This window comes from Arctopsyche grandis, chromosome 6 (assembly GCF_051622035.1).
Source record: "Arctopsyche grandis isolate Sample6627 chromosome 6, ASM5162203v2, whole genome shotgun sequence".
In the NCBI taxonomy this organism is placed as follows: Eukaryota; Metazoa; Arthropoda; class Insecta; order Trichoptera; family Hydropsychidae; genus Arctopsyche; species Arctopsyche grandis.
In genome coordinates, this window is record NC_135360.1 from 17,616,232 (window position 1) to 17,642,573 (window position 26,342).

Genomic DNA, 26,342 nt, shown 5'->3' on the forward strand with positions numbered 1-26,342 from the left:
TCATAACATTGAAAACTCAATTCTACTCTAATGGTTTCGACAACAAACCATCAATAGCAAATCCGATATGATCAAAGCCATTCACAGTATTCATTTGATGGTGAACATCTGTCTATTCAAATTCATTAGCACTTCAAAATACGACAGAATTAAATCTTGTGTGTTTTGAAGTTTGTGAGAATTCACAGCCATACAAAATCACTGCACATTTAAAGTACAATGTTCAACATATCGCACCGAGGTAAGAAAAATGGCACAATTTAAAAAAAAAGTCTCACAAAAGTTACAAAAAAAAAAAATGACATTTTATCATTGCATCTCATTATGTTAAGTGAATAATATTTTTTTTTTTGGAAAAAGTTCATTTTTAAACAGTGTCACTTTTCTGGCTGGGGTACGACATGTATAATAATCGCATATCAGATAGTACATTATAGATTATAATTAGTCGAAAATTAATTCATTAATATTAAAATATGTATATATTTATATTTTTTTTGCAGACGTCCGTTGATGTGTTCCGTAAAGATTCCAAAAAGCTACCGATCGGAGACCCAGATATCGACTGGGAAGAAACTGTCTATTTAAACCTGATCATTCACCAATTTGATTACACACTCACGTTGGCCATATGCACACGCACCAGCCCCAAAGAACTGCAGGTTCTGAAGAGGCACTCACAAAAGGTCAGTCATTAAATTCAATATTTATATCACATGTTCAGTGGTAGAACCACTTCTCAATTAACATAGCACAAAATGGTAAATTTTTCAAACATTCAAAATACAAAACACTAGCTTAGCCGGCTGAACAATTTAGTTTTTGGCCATACTAGCGGCCAATTATATTGACGGGGTAACGGCCCATGCACGTTTTTTTCGAAATATAAAAATATCGGATACCACCACTCTTTTGTGATCATGCCGAGACTCTGACGGGACTGACGACCAGTCAGAGTATGATAAGTCCAAAACAATCTAGTAGTAATGTAATAAGCAATAAGTACATCTACTGTATAGTGACCGTGTGCTAACAACAATAATATTATACCAGTAAGAGCAGCTACGGCAGCTGACCAATGTAAAGGTCGCCATTTACGGGGGCTATATTCAGATATTACATAATAACTGAGAATCAATATTGTTGTATGTCCACTATAAATGTAATCGCCACAGAAAGTGTGTTTTCCGTTAATTGACAGTCCAAAGCCTGAGATCAGATGGGCCATTCTTCGAATGATTAAAATAGGTGTTGTGTGATTTGCTTTAGGACTACAATAATAGGTAGTACTAGACGTGGGCAAGACTGTTACAAACATTGTAAACGATCTGTAGAAATATAGCAATCCCATGATGAAGAAGATGCGACGGGCTACTATGAAACGATGTTTATGCAACAAAATGACAATCGATGCAATTGTCGTCGACGTTGAAAGTATATATTCAGAAATGGAAAGACCCCAATCCAACGGAGGTACATTATCTAAGAATACGTCAGGTAAGGGATTACGATCTGGCACTCTTTCATGAACTAAGGATAATGATAGCATATTAATGCACACACAGCAGCACAAGAACACAAATGCGAGGATCGACTTTCCGATTTCTTTAGGGTACGGTTCTTCACGTCCCAAGGCCGACTCTGAGATCTGGAAGTCACCATTGGGTATCTGCGACGACGGATGTGGGCCATCTTCTTGGTCGTGCTCAGAATCATCGATGGGGAGTACGATGTGAGATTCTTGTTTCACACATCTCGCCAGCAACGGCTGGCGTTGCATCCGTTCCGCAGCGCTGGGCATTCCGTTTGCATCAACGGGCCTGTTGGTCTCGTTGCTTTGATTCTCCTCTGTTTGATTCTTCTGCGATGAGAATTTATTTTTCGAGTTATTATTTAAATCATTCCTCTTCAGAACGTTCTTTTCGATTGCATTGTCGCTGATAGCATATGTGGTGTCTGGGATAATTTGCACGTCGCTCAACTGAGGCTCAGGCTCCGGCTGCGGCAGAACTCTCACAACTAGTTTATGCGGCTCGTTGGCAAGGTAGTCGCGCACAGACTGCACGAGAGGTTCACCCCCATCTGATGCCGCTTTTGTTGGCGGACTACCGTCAGACACTGTCATCCATCCTGACTGCGGCGAAAATGTGCCTGAAAATAACAAAATAAAAATCAGTAACTTGAAATATATATACATTAAAATAACAAGCTTTATATTATTTATTATATTTAAAAATAAATGAAAACTTTCTTTCATTAAAGACTAGGTCAAAACGCCTTATATTAAAAATCTTTCATTTACTTTGATCACTTTTAAACTATGTATGTATGTATAATTATAACTAAGGGATGGCAGCAGGTTTCTATTTGGACAAAAATGGGTTCATTATTCAATTTCTATTGTCAACCTTTTATATTTACTCTCTAACTTTGTAGGATAGGTAATAGTAATTGACAATAGTCAACCTTCTTCCCTTGGAAATTGGAAACGCCACTGCTGGAGACTAATCATAACAGACAGGTTCGATCAATTAAGATTTTTTAAGACGAGTCTTAAGAATAAAGAACATTCAACTTGAATATGTAATTATTTGTATATGATTAATATTTTGATATACATACTTATATTATATTACAGCTAAAGGCTGTTGCCTACCAATAACAAATGTTATTTTTAAAAAGTACACAATTTTCATATGAAAATGATTAGATCCTTTATGCAAAATATCTCCACCTATAGATAAGTACCTTTAGACATATTTCAATTTTAAAAAGTCTAGCATTATCATATTGTAAATATATGTAATTTATTTTTCAATTGTATACAAATTCAATATTAATCATAAACAAAAGAAGCGATAGATATTGTTTTAATTCAAATCGTTGGAATTATAATAAACTAGTGTTGTGCCCGATGAAATATTGCATGGGTGTTGTCATATTAAGTTATTAAATAATAAAAAAATAATTAAGTTCGATTCACACGGTCGAATTTTTTCAAATACCTTTTAAATATAATTATATTTAATTGTTTAATATGAAAAAACAGGTAAAAACTACCTACCTACCTACTTGTAAACAATATAAAACACCAATAGAAAAATTAATTAATTAAATAAATTTTCAATAGATGGCGGTAAATTCCATCATGAGGAAAAATTGGTAGCAAATAGTATATATAGAAGTTTTTTTCTTTTGTTATTGTATTCGTATATACGTTTTGGCTGTGACGTACAAATGTATGTATGTCGAATCGAAACGACTATTATATTACGGCGACCGTTATCTCAGACAGACACACAGACAGAATAGCGATGTTATATATAATACAAGAGAATACTTTTCAATTTTTATACCATACAGTGTTTGTTTATATCCAAATTTCATCAGTTCAAAATAATAAAATATATAATTGTCCACAGTATATAATATATTTTATTTTATTTATTATTATTTCAAAATAATAACAACAATAAATTGACCAGTGTGACCTGACAGGTTGCCCCAAAGCGTCACACCCGTCTTAATATATGTAGTACTTGCGGTATAAAAGGGTAATATTTGACATGTTAGCAAACAAACTTGCCGGTAGATAGAAAAAAGGGGGTTGAAATAACAGAGTGAGATCGTCCATACTGCGAGATAGCGACGGAGGGGTAGCATTTAATTTGCGTATCCCGTAATTGGGTCACGGAGGGGGTCGACGGGATCGTTATTGCGCGGGTCATGGGGGTTGTAAGATGGACCCAAAGCACACCTGCATTCGGAGGTGCAGGTGCACTTTGCAGATGCTAGTGATTTTTACCAATGGTGATGAGTGGACTCTTCATGTCTGCGGGGCAGCCGGCTGGTCCCGGCGCCGCCACACGCGACGCCTGACCGCCGCCGCCCCTCGTTTTGGCCCTGTGCCCCCTCAGCGCATGCGCCCCCCTAATCTACCCCTATTTCCATCCAGACACGCCCGCGCAATCGCGAACCGAACCCCGACCCCCTTTCTCTTCCCCATATCCAACTCTGAGGAGGGGGTTTCGATGACGTGTTCCCATTTTAACTCTCCCCCCCCCCCCCCCCCCAACCTCCTCTCCACCAACCCTCCCACTGTATTATCAGGGAGAAAACGGCGATTGTAAATGCAAACAATGCAACGAAGAGAATCAAAATTATGCATGTGAAAATCAAGAATATGTACTATTTGTACAGTACCGTAGTAAATTTTTAATGAGCCCTGTACAAGGTTCTGATTTTAAATCCCGCTTTTTTAGTATAAATTTATATATCATTTCATCAGAATAATTAACTTGTGTTGTACCCGATGAAATATCATCGCATGGCTGTTGGCATATTAAGTTATTAAATAAAAAAAAATTAAAAGAAATGTGTCCGTCTTGTGTTCGATCCGCACGCGATTTCGATTTTTTTTTTAAATCCTTTTGAATATATTTAATTTAATATTAATATTTAGTTGTTTAATATGAAAAAAATCGTAATAACTACCTACCTACCTACAAATAAACAATATAAAACGCCATTAGAAAAATTAATTAATTAATTAAATAAATTTTCGATAGATGGCGGTAAATGCCCAGAGACTTATTTTCTTATTATATTCGTACGTTTTAATGGCAATGTTTTAGCTGTGACGTACATATGTACGTCGAATCGAAACGGCTATGATAAATAGTACGGCGAGCGTTATCTCAGATATACAGAATAGTGATATTATCATCATTTTAATAATCTCATTATTTTAAATAATATAATTTTTTTACAACATAAAAAAAACGTTCCAAAATCGTAATAAGAAATAAAGTTTAACGACTAGGATAAATAGCTCTGTAGGCATTTTTATGTATTAAATGGCCTTATTGTACCAGATCAATATTTGTTTTCAATATTAATATCAGTATCACTATTATTTGACGTGCACCTTTGATCATTTCAATAGTTTTTTAATACCATAATCTGTTCTGGCACAAAAGATTACAGAACAGAACTCCGATTTCCTGTCTTCAAATTCCTTTCCCCACAAAATATATTAACATAATAGCTTAATCGTTAATGCGTAAATTCAAAAGTATGCTAATTAATAAATCAATGAAAAAATTTTGTAACACAAGATTACGTACATATTTACTTAAAAATTAACGTACAAATACTTTCAACAAAAGTAGACTTATTACGCATAATCAACAAAAGTCGAATTATTACGCATAATTATAGTACAATAGCATTTTGTTTGCATTTATTTATTTATCAAAATAAAAATATTTATCACTACTATCTTACACTTGTTATGAATCATTCGCCGAATATGAATACTCCGATTCTAAGAAAACATACAACAGCTTACACATCATGATCCCATATAATGAAAAAAACACTTGTTCAAGGCCTTGAAAATAGAAAGTCAAATCTATCAAGCCGAAAATATTATAAGTCGGACTCGAGCATTCAGCTGATTGTCAAATGCATATTCACAAATCTCGGCGTAGGGGAAAACCATCGAAATTTGTCAAAAAACATTTTTATACTTTATAATATAATAATAACCAGTGCATCAAATAGTGCACATTATTAAAAAAAGAGCAATTAACTCACACTTTCGAATATTACGGTTTGTAATTTTCGTTTCGTTTTGGTCGCAAGATAGTGCGGCGGCGGCCATATCCGCGGAGAAAGCACGACTGAAATTGATGCGATAATTTACTCTATCTCGTCTACCGAAATTAATAAATACGTAGCTCTCTCACGTCTCTTCTGAACGTTTCGTTCCGTTTACTGCTGAAAACGTACAAATTATACACTTGCCTGAATTGTGAAGACATACAAGTAGTTTGGGGACTAACACGTGCTTTATTTTAAACGATTTGACGGAATATTAGTATCATTATGCACGATAAAGTCCGCGCGCTGTCACAGAAAATGAACGCGTTTGACCTGAATGTGTCATTCAGAATGACGTGAATGTTTTTGTTTTTGCTTTTTTTTTTATTTATTTTTGTAGCGTTTTCATCATCGAATGGCATTTCACATAGCAAAAATAAATCACGGTCTTCTTAGATTTTGCACCTCTCGCATAATTAATTGATTTATTAATATTGGCGATTCGGTATTTTTCTTTACATATTATGAAAAGTTGTGTACGCCGTTAATCTACTACAGGGCTCACGTATCTTAATCCGAAGGTCGCATTTAGAAAAGATTTATCCATGAACCGCATCCAGAATAATAGACATAGGGCATATATTGGTACTTATTGGTTATACGGGTGCATCCGAGAATTGATTGTCAAATGCACAACGGTAGTTATGTGAATGGCGTCTAGGTGTCACAAACAGTTTTAGCAAAGTGACTGTACGCAACCAGTGATTGACGTTACATCGAAATATATCGAAAACGTATTTAAATTATTAGAAGAAAATTTCATAAGAATAGTCATAACAAAAAAATATCAACCTCATAATATTTTTCATCGAAACGATATATAAGACAATTTTGTTTCAATGATAACTTACGTTCCAATTGATTTTTAAAAATTTGAAACGCGCCGTAGGCGAAATTTTTTTGATAGTACCCATTTTTACAAGGCTATTCTTAGTTTCACTTCGCTAATCGGTCAGGCAATATTCCTATATTCTTCCGAACGGTTTGAAACTTTGCCATTTTGCGCGGTTTGGTCACCGATATAAATCTAAATCGCTTTCGCTAGTTCGATGGTGGAAAATAATCGTAATCAACACGTTTAAGAATCCAAAAATTTTGGAGCCGATGACAACTGATGGCCAGCAGCTTTGTTTGTTTGACTTTCCGCCACCCATTCGTTTAGTCAGATCTTAATTGTTTTAACGCATATAACTTCATATTTTAACACTATATCTTATAAAAAATTTCTTTACTTAGCTTATTAACGATTTTGCTCAATAGTTTATTCATAGTACTTTTATAGTGATTTCATACGTATTTTTTTTAATTGGATTATTTTCTATATATAATTTAGCATCTAGGCCAAAATTTTTGAAAAGAAAAATTCTTTTATCAATAATAGCAGATAAATAAACTCTTCCAGTTGATTCGTGAGCTTTTCTTCTTCCACCAAATACCAAATAAAATAACTAAATATAAGATTTAATATATAATTTCGAAAGAGACTTTGTATGTATGTTTGGTTCATAGAATCCGTGACGTTTAATTTAATAAAAAAACAAATGAATATTCAAATAAATTTAAATAAAGTAAAACTATTCAAATAAATTTAATAAAATGGTTACTATTAGATTGGCCATGTTTGCTTAAACATGGCCAATAATATTTTTAATATAAACCGCGTGGTTTATATTACAAATACCGAGCAAAGCCGGGTAAAACACTAGTAAAATATTAATAAACTGTTTTATTTTTTTATCTCAAAAGCTAGCCAAGGGCCTAAATTTGGACATCCCTGATATTCTTATGTATGTATGTACATAAAAATGAACAGTTTGGCCGTTATGCAATTCTATAGTTTTCAATTCGGAACCACCAAAAATTTGGTACATAAATCTCACCGTACTCCAACCTGGGCTGTAGACCACAAAATTATGTATACATAGTTTGATTTCGCTAAAAATGCAATAAATATTTAATTGGAGTGCAAAACTCATTCATTCCTTTGTTCCGTTGTGCGAAAAGTGTGGCACAAGCGTTAGTATCGAGCGCATCAATGTACTAAACGCGATATTAATCCAAACTATTATTGTATATGCGTTTATCGATCCTCATTAGATTTGAATCAGTACTGGCACATTCGACAGCGAATGTTTACAAATCGCACAGGCTTGTATTTTGACGCCGGATGGTAGCACAATGGGACGCTTTTGCGTGACATGTTACTTTAGCAATTGTGGTATAATCACCAACACTTTATTGGTGCAACTCGAAACCCAGATGGCTCTAACCATCCGTGATAGTCCAACGGTGACAACAATAACAAATTGTAAGATAACCGGCTCGGCCGTGTGGTATGTGCAACGCGATTTCTTTGCCTGGTGTCGGTTTGTTAACCATGTGGGTCATGTGCCTGTATATGTGTAGGTATAATTTACCGGTACGGTGTACAAGCGAGCTGTACTTATCAAACTTGTTTTATAATATGATTTCAATCTTGCAGATCCTCTTGGGCTTCATAACCAGTTTATTTTTCAAACACGTCCGTTGAGATATCCTTTGGAATTACGTTTCTACATCACAATAACAACAATACAGCAAACGGAAGTCGAATCATTCGTGATGTTCTTGTTTTTCTTCTCGTATGTTAATTCGTTTTATAAATCGCTTACGTATTGAATCCAAAACAAATTTTCAATGAAGCATCAAAAAAACATCTTATAAGTATGCCATAAAATAACCTTCAATTTTTGTATCTCAAATGGCCTTTGGCAACTGTGAGTATTTAGCGTGGACTGAATTATCGAGGTTTGCCACAACTTAGTATTACATCCGGGTAATTTAGTTTTGTAAATGATGCGGGAATAGGGATTACAATTTATCGGTATATATTTTTTTTCCACCACCGGTATTTACCGGTAAATGAAAAATCGTGGATTAGATAACTGTGTGTGGTTACTTTTCCAAAAAAAGTTAGCCTAATTAATTCATAAGTAATTAAAAATAAATCAGGGCTTCGAACCGGAACTGAATCAAAAACCGGAAAAATCGCTATTTTTTACCGGAACGAAAACCGAAACCCAACCGAAAAAATTCAATTGGCTTTTTCGGTTCGTACATGATAAAAATGTCTCGTTCCAACCGCCTCGTTCTCCGACGAAAGGGTTTCTCAAACTATATTTGTTGGGGGGGGGGGGGTGGCCTCATGTTGAGGGCTTTTAGGGTCGAAATCCTTTAAAGCGGGATTTATAGTCGTAAGCGAAACACGTCTCGCACGTATAACATCTCAATGAAATTTGAAAAATATAAGTTTGTATATTTTCGAACAAAAAAAAAATCGCTTGAGTGCGGCTCGCGAACTTTTATATATTTTTTCAGTGCGACCCGCGAATCTTTTAAGGTTGGACTGCCCTAGTCGTTGACAGAAACACCTATTCGACAAGCACACATGTATACGAAATAAATATGCCGTTGTGTTTCATTTAAAATATGTGTCAAATTCAAGATGCAAATTAATCTGTCACGATCGTTTGACGCATCTCGACATATTTATCAATGATACGTTTAGAGTACGGACCCAAAACGCGTCGCTCATTGTTCAATTGTTGTAAATGCTTTGTAAAAAAGGTTATTTAGCAATGCATTTACAACATTTGAACAATGAACGGCACGCTGGTTATCCGGGCTTTATTAAGTTAGGATTTGCAAATTTGCAAGTTTGGATCATACATAATTTGAAATAACTGTCAGATCGCATTAATTAGGTTGGTCTGTGCTGAAGCAAGCATCAGCGTAGCCACGCTTACGAATACATCTTTTTGGACATTTAATACTAAAGAAAATAAACAAATTCCAAACTACTGAATCCACAATACGCCATTTGCATCGATTTTTAATACAATATTATACAGTAATATGTCGATATGTACATAATTCGCGATAAATAACTAACGATAGTTACCGATGGCAAAATTTTGCCAATTTACCGGTAAACCGGTATTGCAATCCCTATGCGGGATGAAGTCAACTTGCAGAATATGCATGTTTTCATCATTTATCCCACAGAGGATTGTGTATCAATCGGTTAATAGGCGTTCGACACAATCCAGAAATATCTAATTTCGCTAGCAGATGGCAATGTTTATTTCGGTATCAGCGAATGATTTGGCAACGACCGATACGATACAGTCGTCAATTGTGTCGAACGAGGAGGAACCCGACCGAATAACTATTGAAAATTTACACAATTGAAGATGACCTTTCAGTCGACATCAATAAAACATCGAAAGCGTATCATCATTCGACTCGTTCCAATTGCTTTTTTTTTTTACAAATGCATACGCTCCAGCGTCTGAAAGTTTGCACACTGGGTCGAAGTCCATACTTCCAAATGTATCCTAGGCAACGACGAGATCACATATTCTTGATTGGAAGAGGTGAAGCACCTTTGTCAACGCACTCGTACGTTCGCAATACGGGAACGGTCATTCTGTACAAACCGGAAAACTCGATATGGAAGTACATATGCACTTACATACTTATCGGAAGTGGTACTCGCTAGGATTTTTTTGATCACAATTTGATGACTAAGCCTTGAACTTGCTTGTCTCGCTGTTTTATTCATAAATATGTACACTATTGAAAATTTTTAGACTGGAACGTGAGAAACTTATGCGAAAATAAACATAGCATGTACATACATACATATGTACATTGTACTCGAAGAGGTATACGATTGCACAAGATTGCTTCATAGGCAATTACTATACTAATGGTAATGACATTCTCAACCTCGACTTGTAAACGGCGTACGTGTGCATATATATATGTATTATTTATATTTACAATGATTTCAAAAAAATTAATTCCATAAGATTTTCTTATACATATGTATGTATGTACATTTTAAGCCATTGCATCATTTCACAGTTCTATAAATGATAATTAAAATTGCCTATTTATTACTAAATACCAAGTTTGCGCCGTTCTTTGTTTATTGTTCGTCGTGCATTGTTCATTTTTATGATGAACCTTTTTTTGCACTCTAGCTTTGTAGTTTGCTCTATTTCCTGGAAAATAGACCGAAAAAGCATGCTTCCGGTCTACCTCTATTTATTACTAGACACCGGATAGTCACAGTGCTATCCATTGTTGTAAATCATTTGTAAAAAAGGTTCGGCAAACCTTTAACAATGCATTTACAACCTTTGAACAATACGCGGCACCTTCTGGGTCCGTTGACTATTTATTACAATAGCTCGCAGACGAGACCAGTGGTGTATTTATCTCATGGAAAGCATGTATATTTATATATGTAAATAAATTCAATATAATTTAACGTTGTCCGTCCGGCGTAAAATATGGAAAGTAAAAATACATCCTATATAAAGCCTTGTAAAAGTCACTCGAGTCATACACTTGTACATATAATATATTATTTTACGACGCAGAAATGTTCAAAGGTCTGTTTGGACTCATATCGTTGCAGACCATAAAAAGCTATTCGGGTCCAAGTTAGAAAATTAATCACGTAACGCCATTATTAAAAAAAAATCTTTATTGGAAATATATCCGTAAGATTCATCACAAATTTTAGCAAGCCTTAAATCGAGAAAGACTGATTTTTAAAATTGGTAAACTAAATTATATATTTTTTGTAGAATTATTATACTAATAGTACTATGTAAATATGTATCAACAAACAAGTTGAATAATTGCATCTCATATTTTTAAAAATCATGTTAATAATAAGGGGGGGGGGCTTGGTTAAACTTTGCATGAGGGCCTGAAATCCCTAGCTACGCCACTGTCACAAAACTGAGGGCACAGACACAATTAATAAGTACGGCACGGCTTGCCTAGACAGACTCCAGCTGTGATGGGCGTATCCTCATATCATAGTTCACTCGTACGATCTTATTTTTTCGACAAGTTTCTCCTACATTCCTTCAAATATGGTAATCACCGTTATCGATCGCTGTCAAACTTATGTCAATACAAGGATAAAATATCACCGAAAACACTTCGGGGGGAGGTGAGTTTTGGCCTGGGTTGCCATAGCATAGATCAGGCGTGCTAGCGTTTTTTTTTACATGTGCAAAACTATCTAAAAAAGCGAGTGCCGCTTACCACTCTGTATATGCGCCCGTATGCATCAATTTCGGTTAAATTACATATTATACATGCTAGTTTATACTAGCTTGCTAGCTAGCTAGATACACAATGTAGTTTGCTTTCTATAATACAAAAAAATAGCGTGGAAGAAAAATCGTTTTCCATCATTAGTCAATTTAGGTCTAAACAACTGACACACTGTTTCCCTACTCCAATTTTTGTCTCTTTATTTCAATTTTTCACTAACCTTTATCTAATCACTGAAATGAAGCAATACCCGTCTCTATATAACAGAAATTCACGTAAAATTCTACCATCAAAGAGTACTAATATGTGAGAAACGAGAGCGCGTCTGAGATTATATAGCACCTTTCTACACTGCCAATAGAGGAGACTAGAAATGATTTCTCATAGTACTGCAAATATCAATTTTACTTACGATCAATCTTGATCAAATATGATGAAGAGTCAAGACTCGTCGGCTATCATAAATGTGGACTATTTTTAATACAAATGATAATAAATTCCTCAATTTGGGAGAAATTGACTGGAAGCGGCCTATTTATATTCGCTGTCGTGGCTTATATTCGAATAGAATATACCTGGTTTGAATACTAAAAAAGTGATCTGTATCCAGTAGTGAGCTAGCCGAGAGATATAATCTGATATTGCATACGATTCGTAAGGCTACACACACAATAAACTAGTAATTATGACTACGCCTTATCGATAGCCTTCCTCACACGACGTTAAAACAGTCACCAGGTTGGTACACATGACTCAAGCGCCAGCGGCCACACAACTGCAGAGAATGCAACTGAGATATCAAAAGAAAAAGAAACAATGAAATATTGTGTGGGACCAGGCGATTAGTCGTGAAAAAAAAACCGGGACACGCTCGTGTTTACGAGAATGAACCGGGCACGCGAGCGGCGTACGCGAAACGCACGTGTCGCATTTAAATTTGCACATCTGTTGCGCTTCGTGGGCGATGAAGCAAAGAAAGCCACATGGCCGACAAAGGGGTTGTTTGGGGCTGACGGTTGGCACCACTAAGGAAGAGCACGCGCTCGACGCGTTTGACAACTGGTCTATGTTTACACCGACTGTCTCGGGCGCAAAGTGTGATCTCGATGAGCGAGAGCGGAGTGGGCGATAACGATGTCGAAGCGCGAGTGTAGAGAGATGGCGATAGCAACCTGAGTCGTGATGATGCAGCCTCCATCACTGTTTGCAAACAAAACTCGTGAAAGAACGCGTCGCAGTCGCAATCACAGCGACGACTACGACCACCCCTACCGACAGCCGCAGCTCAACTGAGGCCAAAGCCAACTTGCCGGTCGCACTCTGACTATTTTTAAAACGAAACAAAAAAAAGTTCGCTTGCACCGTTTGCTTTTATGCGCGCCAGGGTCTTTTCGCATTTATTACTTTTTCACTCGACTTGTTTATGTTTCAAATGTAAGAGGGAGGGAGTTTAATGGCAGGTGTTCTACGAGTATTTTACCCCCATGTAATAACGATAAAATAAACTTCGACACAAGTTTGACAGTATCTTTTAAACATTTTAATTATTCAACGGGGTAATATGTGCAGAATAAATACACTATGTAAATAAACGCCAAATTCAAACGAACGATTTGCTTTTTTTATTCTTATTTTTCATCAACATCTCGACAACAAAGAAAGTCGTTCGCTTTCGACTTAAAACCCAGAATTATGTGTCTAATCTGTGTGTTGCGTACGCACACGCAATGTCTAAATAAATAGAAACAAGAGCCAACAATTTGAACGTACATATGTATTATACATAGTTCTGTCCAATAGAACCGACCTGCACTAGAATAATGATTTGTCTGATGCAATGGAACAACTGCAATTTGTTAAGTTTGCAAATTTGACGTTATATTCAATGTTTGAAATTCATAAGAAATGCAAATATACAAAATAAGAATTTTAGTTCAAATTTTTTGAAATATTAAGTTTTGTCACGTCAAAAACCTTGTCTAAAATTTGCTCTATTCTAAAATACATATGTTGGATCCTCACAATACGCGTATATTTATCGATAAACAAAATTTATTCGAATGCAAGTAACTTATCAAGTATGTATTTTGACATCACGTTTTACACCCAGAAATACAAAATCAACATTGTTAAAACAAGTTTATATGCACGCATCCTGGAAAATTCACTTACATACATACATATATGCAAGTGGTATTGAATTATCTAATATTCAGTGCGTCGTCATTAAATTTTTGTTTTATTTTATTTATTTATATATTCTGTGTGAGACGTTTTATTATTGAATTATGATTATATAATATCATAATGCAAACGTTATCATGTATTTGAACTAAGAATATATATATATATTTACATATATTGTTTGTATGCGCAGGCAAATAATAGTTTTTACGATTCGTTTATTTTATGCTGCATCGCCATTTGCATCAGCGGCATTTTATACTATTATATTACCACACAGAATTTTAAAAACCGTTTTTATATTTATTCATATATACAGCATGCATAAATATGCAGTCGTGTAGGTGTGTAATAAATGTATATTTTACTTGATATTTATTTATTTTTTAAATATACATTCAAAAGATAAGGGGAAAATTATATAATATTTATCTCTGATATAGCTACTAAATCTTCTTTTATATAATTTTACTAATCAATATTATCAATAGAATAAAAGTCATAGACAGCGCATCTAGCGCACGCAGGCACACCACTACGCGATTTCAATTCAAGCGTATGTATATATCTTTCCGTCTCGTTCCTTGTCGTCCCGCCAGAAAGAATCAGAAACATGTAGCTTGGATCGGTGCACGTGTACCGGTCGTCGCTACACGTGCACTGACTCGTTCCAAATAGACCGGTCCGCGTACAGAATCATCTTTGATTTGCTTCCACAAGATGTCGGTGGAGAGTTGGCCATGACAGGTGAAACGTCATTAGTGGTGGCGCGCTTTTGCGTTGGCCGTAACGTCGCACTTCGTCACCAACGGTCGAAAAGACCGAGTTCTAGAAGGTTGACTTATTTAATCAGGCGCGAGCATTACTAATTCGATGTAAAATAAATTGATGACTGATCATTTTGAAAATAAATAGTAAACAGACTTAATGATAACATTACTCATCAATGTTAAATAGTGTAATAACCGTTTAATGTTCGAGAGATTTGTTTCTGTTTCAGACATTTTGTTTGAATATACATACATAGTGACTTTTTCTATACGATATCTTAGTCACCGGTCAAAGTTTTAAAAATGTTTTATTCATAGAAAATTGTTTATTGAGAGAAAATATACAAAAAAAAAAACAACACTTAAGATACCAGCACCATGAACAGCAGTCAGAGATGAACATTACAATGGGAAAATGTTTCGACGTGAGAACACTTCTGACTGAGAGTACATCTATAATGATGAATGTTTGATAAAATGCTCACAACACTATGTACATATGTACATCGTAAACATTCGCAATTTATCTCTCCATTTAATTTACAGCAAATACTAATATATATGTATACTCGAATATCGCCCTTTAATCACAATTATTTAAATACGTACATATGTACCTATATGTATAGGTATTAACGATAACATTAAATTACATACGATTATTTCATTTTGCTATTTTAGTATATATACATACATATAAATATATTTATTAGTACATACTGACACGAATACATATTTGTGCAATATATAAGCAGTGGTGTAGTCGGGCCAGGTCGCCGCCCCGGTACTTTGATATAAAAATTTGATTTTCAAGTACAGTTAAAAAATATTTTTGCTTATATTTCATTAAAATTTTGTATACCAAATATTTTGAGCAGACTCCCGTTTTAACATTTGGTGACTCAACCGTATCCTCACTCAAATGCTCATTTGAGTGCAGAAAAAAAAATTAAAAACAGCCCAACAACAATTCATCGAAAAAATTATAGACACTGAATGATGCCGAAATCGAATCATCCAACAAAATTTTCAGAACTGTATATTACATATATTGCAAAAAATAAAAAGCCTTATTCAGACCACTTTGATTGACTTTTCAAGTTAATTAGCATTTGATTTTTTATAAAAATTTATACTACCAATATTAGGATACATATTTTTTAAGTAACGAAAAAAGCGGGGGGGGGGGGGAGGTCGTAAAAATGAAGCACCGACCTGGTACTTTTTTATTTAGCACTATACCACTGTATATAAGTATACTTAGTATACATACATATGTATAATTGTGTGAATGTGAAGTGGTTTATGCGCACTGTCAAAATATTTATCACTGATAAGCTGGATATGAATACCTTTTTACTTGTTGAAGTATTTTTATAATTTAATAATTCTAAAATTATAACCGCGTGTATGTATCTTTCTGACCACAGTCAGTAATGATTGTGGTTAATTTAATCTGACACGATTCTACTATACATACATACATACATACATAGACGAATTAACAATGAAATGTGAATGGTGAATAATGTCTGAAAGGCTTATGTATGTATAACGCTGAAAATTCGGGACACGTTTACAAACATATATAATAATATGGAGACTCGTCGGAATGAAGATTTCCTCATTTTGCATCGTGCCATTTATGACCTTATTTACAAAACAATATGATTTAATTTCACGCTGATTAAATTCTTAATGAATATGTATGCTAGTGCGTGAGTCCAGAGCCGTGTCGAGCCACTGGCAATTAAGACTAGCGCCCAGGGCGATGGTTTTAATTTCTAGTGATTATTTTTAGTAATTTTTCAACCATTTAATTTCAGTCATTTTATATTCCATTTCACTGAGTGCTGCCATAATTCTATACAATATTCATCACACGTATTGAATTGAATCACTTCTATTATACCTACGTGTTTATTACACACACTGTGCACACTGGATGACCTTATAAGTTTTAAATAAATATTTGACGATGATAAATACAGACGATTTCTGAGTAATGTGAATTATGTAAGTGACCAATAATCGAAATGCAAATACACATTCAAAAGTAATCGACATTGAAATATTTTTTCGAAAATAGACTGAACTAAACAAGTTTTTCGATTTAGGCATTTTTCAATTTGGTCTATTTAGAATTGCAAAATTTTCGTACTAGATCCAAAATAGAAAAGTACATAAATGTACATACATATATATAGGGTACCCAACTAATTATGATTAAAGATAAAAATAAAAACTAAAAATCGATTTTTGAATACTCGTCTATTTTACAAAACGATAAAATATAAATTTTGTTTGCTTTATTGTTTATACTGTATAACAATATGTACGTATATACATAGGTATGAGATAAAGATTATCGAAAAATTTCGTCGCTTATCTTTCAATATTTAATTATTAATAGAGATAATTTTAGTATATAAATTTTATAATATGACTTATCGTTAATATTATGTAACATTATCAAACAATAAAGTAATATTTGTATGTGTACAATATAAGCGAAACGATTAACTACATACATATCATAATATGAGCTACATATTTGTATTTTATCGCGTATGACTAAGTCGGATTACTTTATAGAATTCGCACACATGAATATTTTTATTTTGATATCTACAAATAATGAATAATTCGACATTAGAGATCATACATATACGTATGTACTCTACGGAAAAACGAAAATTTAAATATCCGATAAATACTGGGTTGACACGATTCGAGTAACTTGGATATTCGCAGTGTGGCAACAGGGGGTCCAACCGTTTTTGAACGTTTTGAACGTCCAAGCTACTCGCATCGTGTCAACTCGGTATAGTCCCTTCCTGAATGTGCTTGCATAGCAGGTTTTTTTTCAATAACGAATACACAACATATCGGTGCACTCTGTTCTACCGACTTGCAATTTCTCAAGACTCGTTTTCTCAACTTTTTGTCTGCTTGAACAGGAGTTTGTATATTGTAAACAATTTTTTTTGTTTACATGCACATATGTATTATCTTTAATATACGAGACATTGTGATCATTCATATATTTTTAAGCTATTAACACAACTATTAAATTATATACTTAATATTTACTAGGTATTACGAATAAAGGTAATGAGTACCGTATTACTATAACAAGAATGTGTTCAAAACAAAAATGTGACTTTCCAACTCAATTTACTAATCGAGTGACTTTTTCATGAAAGCCTAACCTCTCTCTTCTACCCTGGTACCAATTTATAGTTGAATTGTATTTTCAGTTGTAATATATTTTGACCAGTTACAATGTAATTCGCCACATGAATCCACTTACGTAGGATAACCGGATATATATTACAACTGATACACTTCAACTATAATGGTAGTTGGTACCAGTTTAGATGGAATATATTCCAACTAGTCAAAATATATTACAACTGGAAGATACACGTCAACTGTAATATATACATATGTATTTTTACAAACTTTAAGTCAAAATACATGGAAAAGGTTGGGCAAACGAGTCTCGAGAAATTTCAAGTTGGTGGAACGAGGTGGTAGACCCCTCATACAATACATATTAGAATTGAATACTGCGATTAATGACGCAGTATAATGTCGTGACTCCTTGTTCCATTATTCCATTCTGACTCGATAAGAAAAACATATAATTTAATGGATGATTAGAAAATATAATAGACAATAGAACAGAATAGAAATTATACGAAGTAACGAGTCTCGTTGACTGAAACAAGAAAGACAAATACTTATGTATGTATGTACATACGTATGATTATAAGTACACAATTCATACGACTGGCGCCCCTAACTCTAATTAGGTAGTCTTTTCTCGTGAAAAGATGTTCCAATTATACCCAAGAGTTCACTACCATTTCGTTATACTGTAGTACCTACTATATCTACATAGTAATTCGCTAGTATAGGAGAGCATGTTGTTCAGCTGAACGAGGTCGTCTGGCGTCGTTATATTTAAACGTGCGTAATCGGAAACGCGTAGACATATTAAACCCATGACATGGTCTACACACGATAGACACTAAAATGATGTATATATATATATGTGTAGTAGGTGATATTGATTGATTTCATTAAACGATAGGTGTACGCGTCGCCAAGCAGGAGAAAGATGGACACGAAGGGCGACGGCGAAGAGATGACCTATCCCCACATCTGTTTCATGGTGGACAACTTCGACGAAGTGTTCTGCGACATCCTCGTCAGGGACGGGGAAATGGTTTGCGTCGAGCTGGTGGCGAGCGATCGACGCGGATCTGTGCAAGGAGTCATCTTCTTGGGATCCATCAGATACGACGCTCTCAAGAAAGTGTATGACGCGAGGGTAAGATCGATCGTCTTTTATCATGATTTTTTGCTAGGAATGAAATAATATATTGATAAATATATCTAGAAGACAAGTGATGTTAGTTGATAACATTTTCAAAAGGAAATGTATGAAGCACTTGTATGTATTTTCACGGCAACAGATTTCAATAGGCACTGTGGTTCGTTGCGCTCGACTAACCATTTGTATCACACAAGTATGCTGCATCTTCAAATGCAACTTATCGGCTACACCGCTGATTTCGGTTCAATGATTTGTGTTTTTTTTTCAATGACAGTCGTGTTTTTCGTTTAGGTACTTTTTCTTATTGCTATTCTGCGTAAACAAAATATTTAATGTATCTACAAGTTTGTTATAAAGAGATTCGACTATTGTATTAAATTGAATATGAACTATTTTGTTATCAAATTAGTGAGTAAAGTGTATGTATATGTACATTTATTAATTTTTACGTAATAGTGACTTAGATGAATTTTTTTCTTATATGATATTTGAATATTATATTTCAAATGATTATTTTTATAAATCCACTAGCTGTTAAATTTGAATTTAAGATTTGTATAATTTTCAACAAAAATTGTATGAACTTTTAGATTTCAAACAACGAGTTTCCGGAAACCCATGGAAACCATTAGGGTGACACCACTGCCTATAAATGTGTATAATCAATGCTCGGATGCGCCCGTATAACCAATAAGTACCGTAAATGGTACTACGAGTAGTACCATTCTACTCATTCAAATCAATAATTAAAATGGAACTGTCGAAGAAAATCAAACTTAATATTTCACAAAATATTCAATATTCACCCATTTACTATTGAACATTGTGAAAGATTTAGATAGCCGAAAATAAATCACCAATATGTGTATATTTATCGATGTAGTCGAAAACGTAGATAAGTCACCCGCACACAAAACTTAATCATCGGCGTTTAATTCGAGCATTCCGTAAATGTTTGACGAATATCATAATTTTGGGAGAGATTGTGATGGTTACCTTGGCACTCGGATGGCTTCCATTGTTTGTGTCCGAAGTTAGAACGGAAACAAAAGCCGATTCGTCTGGGGTCCCTTGTCCACTAATAAACAACGTGGCGCTGACGAATTGGCAATAGTACAGAGAGTAGTGCGACAGAGAGTGCCGCACTAGAGCTGATTCTGTCGCTTCGGACAACGCGAGATGATTATAAAATATTTGGTGGGAGATAACACGAATAGTATGATAACGGTTTCCGATAACGAAAACCGGGTGTGAACTAAAGCGTAGGTAATGCTCGACGGCGCGACTCGCACTGATGACGTTTTGGGAACCCAACAGTCGACCGGCCGGCCCAGATTTCGATGCGCAAAACACCTGTTGTTGCTCTGCTATGATATTTGGCCGACGAGATGTTGTGATTGCGAATAAGTGACCAATTTCTTATTAGAAACTTCAACTCTCCAAATAGCCGATACACGCGTCGGCGACAGGGAAAGAGAGAGCATTTACGCCTCAGATTCTAAGATGAATTAGATTTTATTTTGTCGATCATCGACTTACTTATAGTGCAGGATACTTAAAGCGTACAGGAAATTGAAGCAATACTGGGTATTATCAGGGTTGTAGAATAGCCGGTACGCGCCCGGCCACTTTTTATCGGCACCAGTACGCGACCCGGCATAAAAATTTCAAAAATCAAAATAGTATAAAACTTAAATTTTTTCGAAAAATTTTACCACTTTTGCAATATTTTTCATCCAAGCTCGATGACAAAGAGCGCTGTCATGTATACAAATGCTGTCAGGATCAAAGACACCACCAAGCTTTATGTGAGGCACCAGATGTGTTTTTAGCACATTTAAATATGACGGCTCAAACCATTGTCTAGGGTGGATGTTTAATTGTGCTATCGATACATGAGGGTAGGTAGCGTTCTCGGGGGCTACGACGAACAAACAAGCGGCTTTGTGTCATGAACTGAAGGATACATTCATCGCTCGAAGATTGCTTTGAAGATACACTCTATGCTTTTCTTGCATAATGCAAAAAAAGTGCAAAATCGAGCGTACCGGCACCTCAAAATTTTGCACTACACCACTGGGTATTATTCATGTAAAATCTACATAGCATGACTTGAAGAGTACGAGAAGAGTACTTAGTGGAGTACATATGTATGTACATATGTATGCTCAAAACGATGAGCAAAGATCGGTGCAACGATACTTTTTGAATAAAAAATGGTTCACTATTGTCAACCATGTTTTTTCGCACTCTTGCATTATACAGTGATGGAGAGATCTATTGTTATTTTAAAAGCACCAAACCAACGCCGAAGTCAGGTCGTAAAAAGATAAAAATAGCAGTAGTTTTTGTTTTTGACAATCCATTCTTGATAAATTCTAGAGTTTATTTTATAAAAAACTTTCATCTATAAAGTAAAAAGCCCTTAAATACACTTATCTACACACACTTTTCTGATATTCTGAAGTTTGTGAAAAGAACATAAGAAACCGAGTTGACACGATATGAGTAAATCTAGATCAAGTTACTCGGACATTACTCGTAACATGGCAACGTCAGAGTAGCATCCGAGAAACATACGACTAACGTCCAAGTGACAAATTAGCGGATTCGGTTTCGTATCGTGTCAATCCGGTATTACATGTATGTATTTCGGGCGAGAACTATTAACAAAAATAGTTTACTCAATTGACAAAATAGAGCGGACATGTTTTAAAAGGAAGGCCCAATAAATCGATTTAAATCAACTAAGGAATAGTTAGATTTTGTAACTGAATGTTTAAAAATATGCACATATGTATGTACATAAACGTTTAGATATAATTAAGACTTTCTTTAGTATAGGTACATTTGTACAAATGACATGGAACGGATTTGGATGTGTAGCATTTCCCATTTCCGGAATCGATTAGTAAGATGCAAAGACGTTAGTATGACGTTATCTTATTTGTTTATCGTGCAATGACCCCGTTGTCAACGTGATTACCAATTGCACCCTTCAAGAGTGTATTTACCTTTATTTTCGAGTACCTAATGTGATTTTAAATTTATAATTTTTAATAATGTAACCCAAAAAGTCATGTACTTATTTTTGAAACGTGTCTGTATGTACATTGGTCTATTACAAACACGTGTCGTCGTTACATACATATAAAGCATACGTAATTAGATCTCCTATTTCTCCTTAATTGCTTTTCTCGGCAATCACTTAAGCTAAAAAGCATTTTCTTGTCTGACCTTCCTTATTTTGTACCCACTTAGAGTTCATAATCTTAAAAAAACATTATCATACAATATAAAGATCAACTATTTCATGACTCATCGATCAAATCTTCGACATAACTTATCAGTTATCACACAAGTTTACAATTAGACATTTTAAAATTAATTTGCCTGTAATTTTACAAAAGCAAAGTCCTACTTTTATTTACATATATATTTGTATTGTAATATAATTTAATACATATGTATTAATATCACAAAGATTGCAGTACGCATATATGTACGTATGTACAATTGCGTTTTAAATGACGAAATGATTCAGCAACCTTAATGTACCAATCATATTTAAAATATGTTTTTATTGGAGTCATCGAGGTAAATCGCCTCGTGTTGTCGAGCTCTTATTCATCCGGTATATTAGCATTCGTGATTCACTGTCATTAAAAGGAAATTTTATATTTATTTCAGTATTGAGTGCCATTTTATAAAATTTGGTGAGATTTTTTTTAGTTTTGCTTTTTGTGATATACATTCATATGCATATGAATTTGTTTGAAGAATATGGAATTTTCTTTTGAAATTTGTCGAAGCAACTCGCTAACAAAATGGTCGTTAAGAGCGTTGCGCAAAACAAACAATAAACATGAAGGTGTTAAACTATCGACCCATATGACACTCGGTACATTGATCGTTGTCGCTTTGAGGTTTTTTCTCATTCATTCTCATTATTTTTTCTTTCAGCAATCGTCTTTGAGTTCTAAAGTTGCGCAAAGGATGACATTCGGACTGTTATCAAGTGGCGGTGGTGGTGGCAGTGGACAGAGATGTGAATTTGTACGTATGAAAGGACCTCAGGGGAAAGGACATGCTGAGATGGCCGTCAGCAGACCCAGGGGTTCTGGAGTGGAGACACCAACCTCAGAGCCTGGATATTGCGCAACTGATATGTGGGACAGCGATTGGGATGAAGACCCAGATGATTTTTACGTCTATCGTCATCAGGTTGCTATTTTACTAACAATTTGAAAAATGGTACATTACTTACGGTTATTACATAATTGAAGCGTGCAGCTGAAAGGATATGTATGTACATATATCTTACAATTTTTCAAATGTTTTTTTAGTGATTAATTTCGATACACGTATTATCCTCCTCCGATCTGCATTTACAGTTTGTCTTAAATATATGTACATAAGTTGAAAGGGTTAAAAATTTTTCGTGGCTGGGTATGAATTTCTCAGTGGTGGCTCGTTCATATGGGCTGTAGGCTGCAGCCCCCCAGTATAGTACATATGCATGCTATTTTTGTTTGCATTTGGTCACCGGTATGGTCAATGAGCTACTACAGCCTGATTGATCTCTGCAGCCTTGAATACTCACTTGCCGCCACTGCTATACACACGTATCGCAAGTGGAATAAAGATACATGTGTTGCGCTATTGTTTTATCACTCGTCACAGAGTGCATTAGTACTTTTACCATTTGGCTTTCTCTACTGTAAAATGAAAGTGTAATATACATATGTATATCTTTATTTGGCTGCACCCAAAATTTTGGCTAAATTTATACAAAACGCACTTTGGTTGCGTTATCAGTTAGGTAAATATACATGTGTAGTTTATTTATTTACGCAGGTGATAACTTTTTTTTGCTTCGCGATTTTTTAAAATGTTTGAATTACATTGAAAATATCGTTTGTGGTTATAATAAAATATGTCAATATTTCAGAGACGGTTGAGTGATCCCAGTTCAAATTTAAACAATTACTCCAGAGGTGGATGGAAGACGAAGAGTTATGAGTCTGCCGGCGCTAAAAGTCGGTCTGAAAACGAAGGTTTGGATTCGCTGGCTAATGGCGTGTCTGAAATCGAAGCAGGAGACTTGAGAGACGGTATTCACAAAATCCCAGTAGTAGATAGAGCGAAATGGAATTCTAAAACACAGTAGTAGAATTTCACCTCACAAACAAAAAAAAAAGAGTATCCGATCTCCCTTTAGGGTAGAAACAACATGGACGGAGTGTTTAATACTAATTATTAATTATTAGTTTTCGTCATTGTCGTGTATAAACGTGTCGGGAGGAAGCAGGACGACATTCCAAACGAAATTGTTGTTTCTATTCTCCTTGTAGAGAAGTTACCACGCGTAGATAGTCCGTTTTGTTCTTGAGCGATTTAGTATCGGTGATCCGTTCTGTTTTTATTTGTTGTAGAGCAAGCAAGCTCCAATCGTCCTGCTTCCCCCCCGCGGTGTTGCTGTGCCCCCGCGACTTCACCCTCCTGCGACATGTCTGAGGTCTACCGCAGGGATGACGATTGTGCCAACGAAACCCCAGCCTGTCTCATCACGGTCACCCCAAAAAAAGAAAAGCCCAAAGATGCCCCCGGACCGCCACCCCTCAAAGCAAAACCTCCCGCCCCTGTCAAAGAAACGAAACCAAAAGAAACCAAACCGACCCCTACGAAAATCACCACCGCCAGGTCCAGACTGACCAAACCAAGGGAGGTAAAACCAAAAGAAACCACCACTAAGAGAGCTCCCGTGAAAGTCCAAGAAAAGCCACCCGCTAAAACTCCACAGAGGATCGTACCTGAAAAAAAGACTGTAAATACGCCGCCCAAAAGAACCATGATCAAATCTAGATTTGCCAAGAAAACCCAACCCCAAGAGGCGCAAAGCAAAAAGCAAATAAAACCTAAAAGCAATAAGGAGGAGTACGAGATGGCCGACGATGCTACATCACTAAATGAGCCCGAGTGTAATCAAAATAATAAATTAAGTAACGTGAAAAAAGCGGGCGAAGACAATAAAATAGGACGCATAAGCGATTTGGATCCAGCGTCTATTATAACAGTAAACGGCAAAGAAGAACTTCCGTGTATAGACGAGATAAAAAATTATCAATTACAAGGAAACGTATATGTGGTACAAGAGTGCGAGGAGGTACAGAAGGTTGTGGCTACAGAGACTTACACGCAAGTCGTAGAGACTATTAAAACTATAGAAATAAACAAAAATATTGAAAATAACGAGACTGAATCGAAAGCTAAAGTTGTAGTACCAATCATAATAAAGGCCGATGAGGATTATAACGGCAACGAGGGGGATGACGAAGGGGAAAATCCAGCTCCACTGGGCACAGTCCGTAGAGACATACAGGGGTATTGCACGTTACCCAGAGGGCGTAGGGGACCAGGTCAGTGTCCATTGAGACCACCTCGCAGAACCACACCCGACGGTACAGACATATACTACTGGTGCGATGTGCCGAAGAAAACTCCTAACGGTACTTAAATGCAATCATAGTATGTAGAAGTGTCCTTGTCCTGCTTTCTAGAAGTAGTCGCTATCGTGTCTGTGATTGTGCTTACATCTTAACTTGAATTTTGTTTATGTGCAGAGTTGGACGACGGTGCTTACAACCCACTGTGGGCCATGCGAGGCTTCACACAGTCGTTCCACTTCTGGAAGGAGAACAAGAGACAACAAAGCACACCACTCAATGCCTTCCTCACATACGTTACCCTACCTTGGTGGAGTATTGCCAAAGGTAAACTATTGCAAAACTATCAACACGCACAAAAGATAAACGAATTTTTGACTACATAAATAGTCATATATCAAAACATATGTAGGTAGATTTCCCTTGTGTATATTTATAAATACAAATGATTCTTTTAGACCCGCATATGTACGCATTCGAATAGTAGTATTAGACTTTTTCAATATACAGTATACTGTCGATTATCCGGGTGCAGATTATCCGTGTTTGAAATCAATTATTTTACTTTATTTTTTTTCAACTCCATTTTTTTTTAATGAGAATACGTATGAGTAGATGATTTGGAGCATTGGTTGATCATAAGATTTTTTCGTTGGATACGTATGTTCGGTTATTTATTTAATTACTTTTTGCATAAAATTATTGTCTACCACAAACACGCAAAAATATCAGATCTACCCTGCAAAAATGCAGAAGGTATACGTACCAAATAAGCGCAAGAAAATTGTACTCGCTACAAAATGGGGAATCCAC

General features: G+C 35.4%; 2 protein-coding genes across 5 annotated transcripts in view; one reads left to right on the top strand and one right to left on the bottom strand.

The window, feature by feature from the left end:
* The window catches only part of LOC143913729 (phosphatidylcholine:ceramide cholinephosphotransferase 2-like), a 79,073-nt gene that overhangs the window by 14,841 nt on the left and 37,890 nt on the right, over positions 1-26,342 (bottom strand). Inside the window, exons 1-2 of one of the 4 annotated variants that reach the window (XM_077433699.1) lie at positions 20,080-20,376; positions 353-2,151 (exon numbers count right to left, since the gene is read on the bottom strand). In XM_077433699.1, coding sequence (XP_077289825.1) covers positions 794-2,125 — 1,332 coding nt within the window. In that variant the 5' untranslated portion in view covers positions 2,126-2,151; positions 20,080-20,376 and the 3' untranslated portion in view covers positions 353-793. Of the gene's footprint in view, positions 1-352; positions 2,152-12,956; positions 13,111-20,079; positions 20,377-26,342 lie in introns of those variants that run through there. The other 3 variants (XM_077433698.1, XM_077433700.1, XM_077433696.1) reach the window with 3 other exon arrangements.
* The window catches only part of LOC143913730 (uncharacterized protein KIAA0930 homolog), a 38,673-nt gene that overhangs the window by 9,014 nt on the left and 3,317 nt on the right, over positions 1-26,342 (top strand). Inside the window, exons 3-7 of the mRNA XM_077433701.1 lie at positions 504-686; positions 18,838-19,077; positions 23,047-23,307; positions 24,035-24,197; positions 25,707-25,856. Coding sequence (XP_077289827.1) covers positions 504-686; positions 18,838-19,077; positions 23,047-23,307; positions 24,035-24,197; positions 25,707-25,856 — 997 coding nt within the window. The remainder of the gene's footprint in view (positions 1-503; positions 687-18,837; positions 19,078-23,046; positions 23,308-24,034; positions 24,198-25,706; positions 25,857-26,342) is intronic.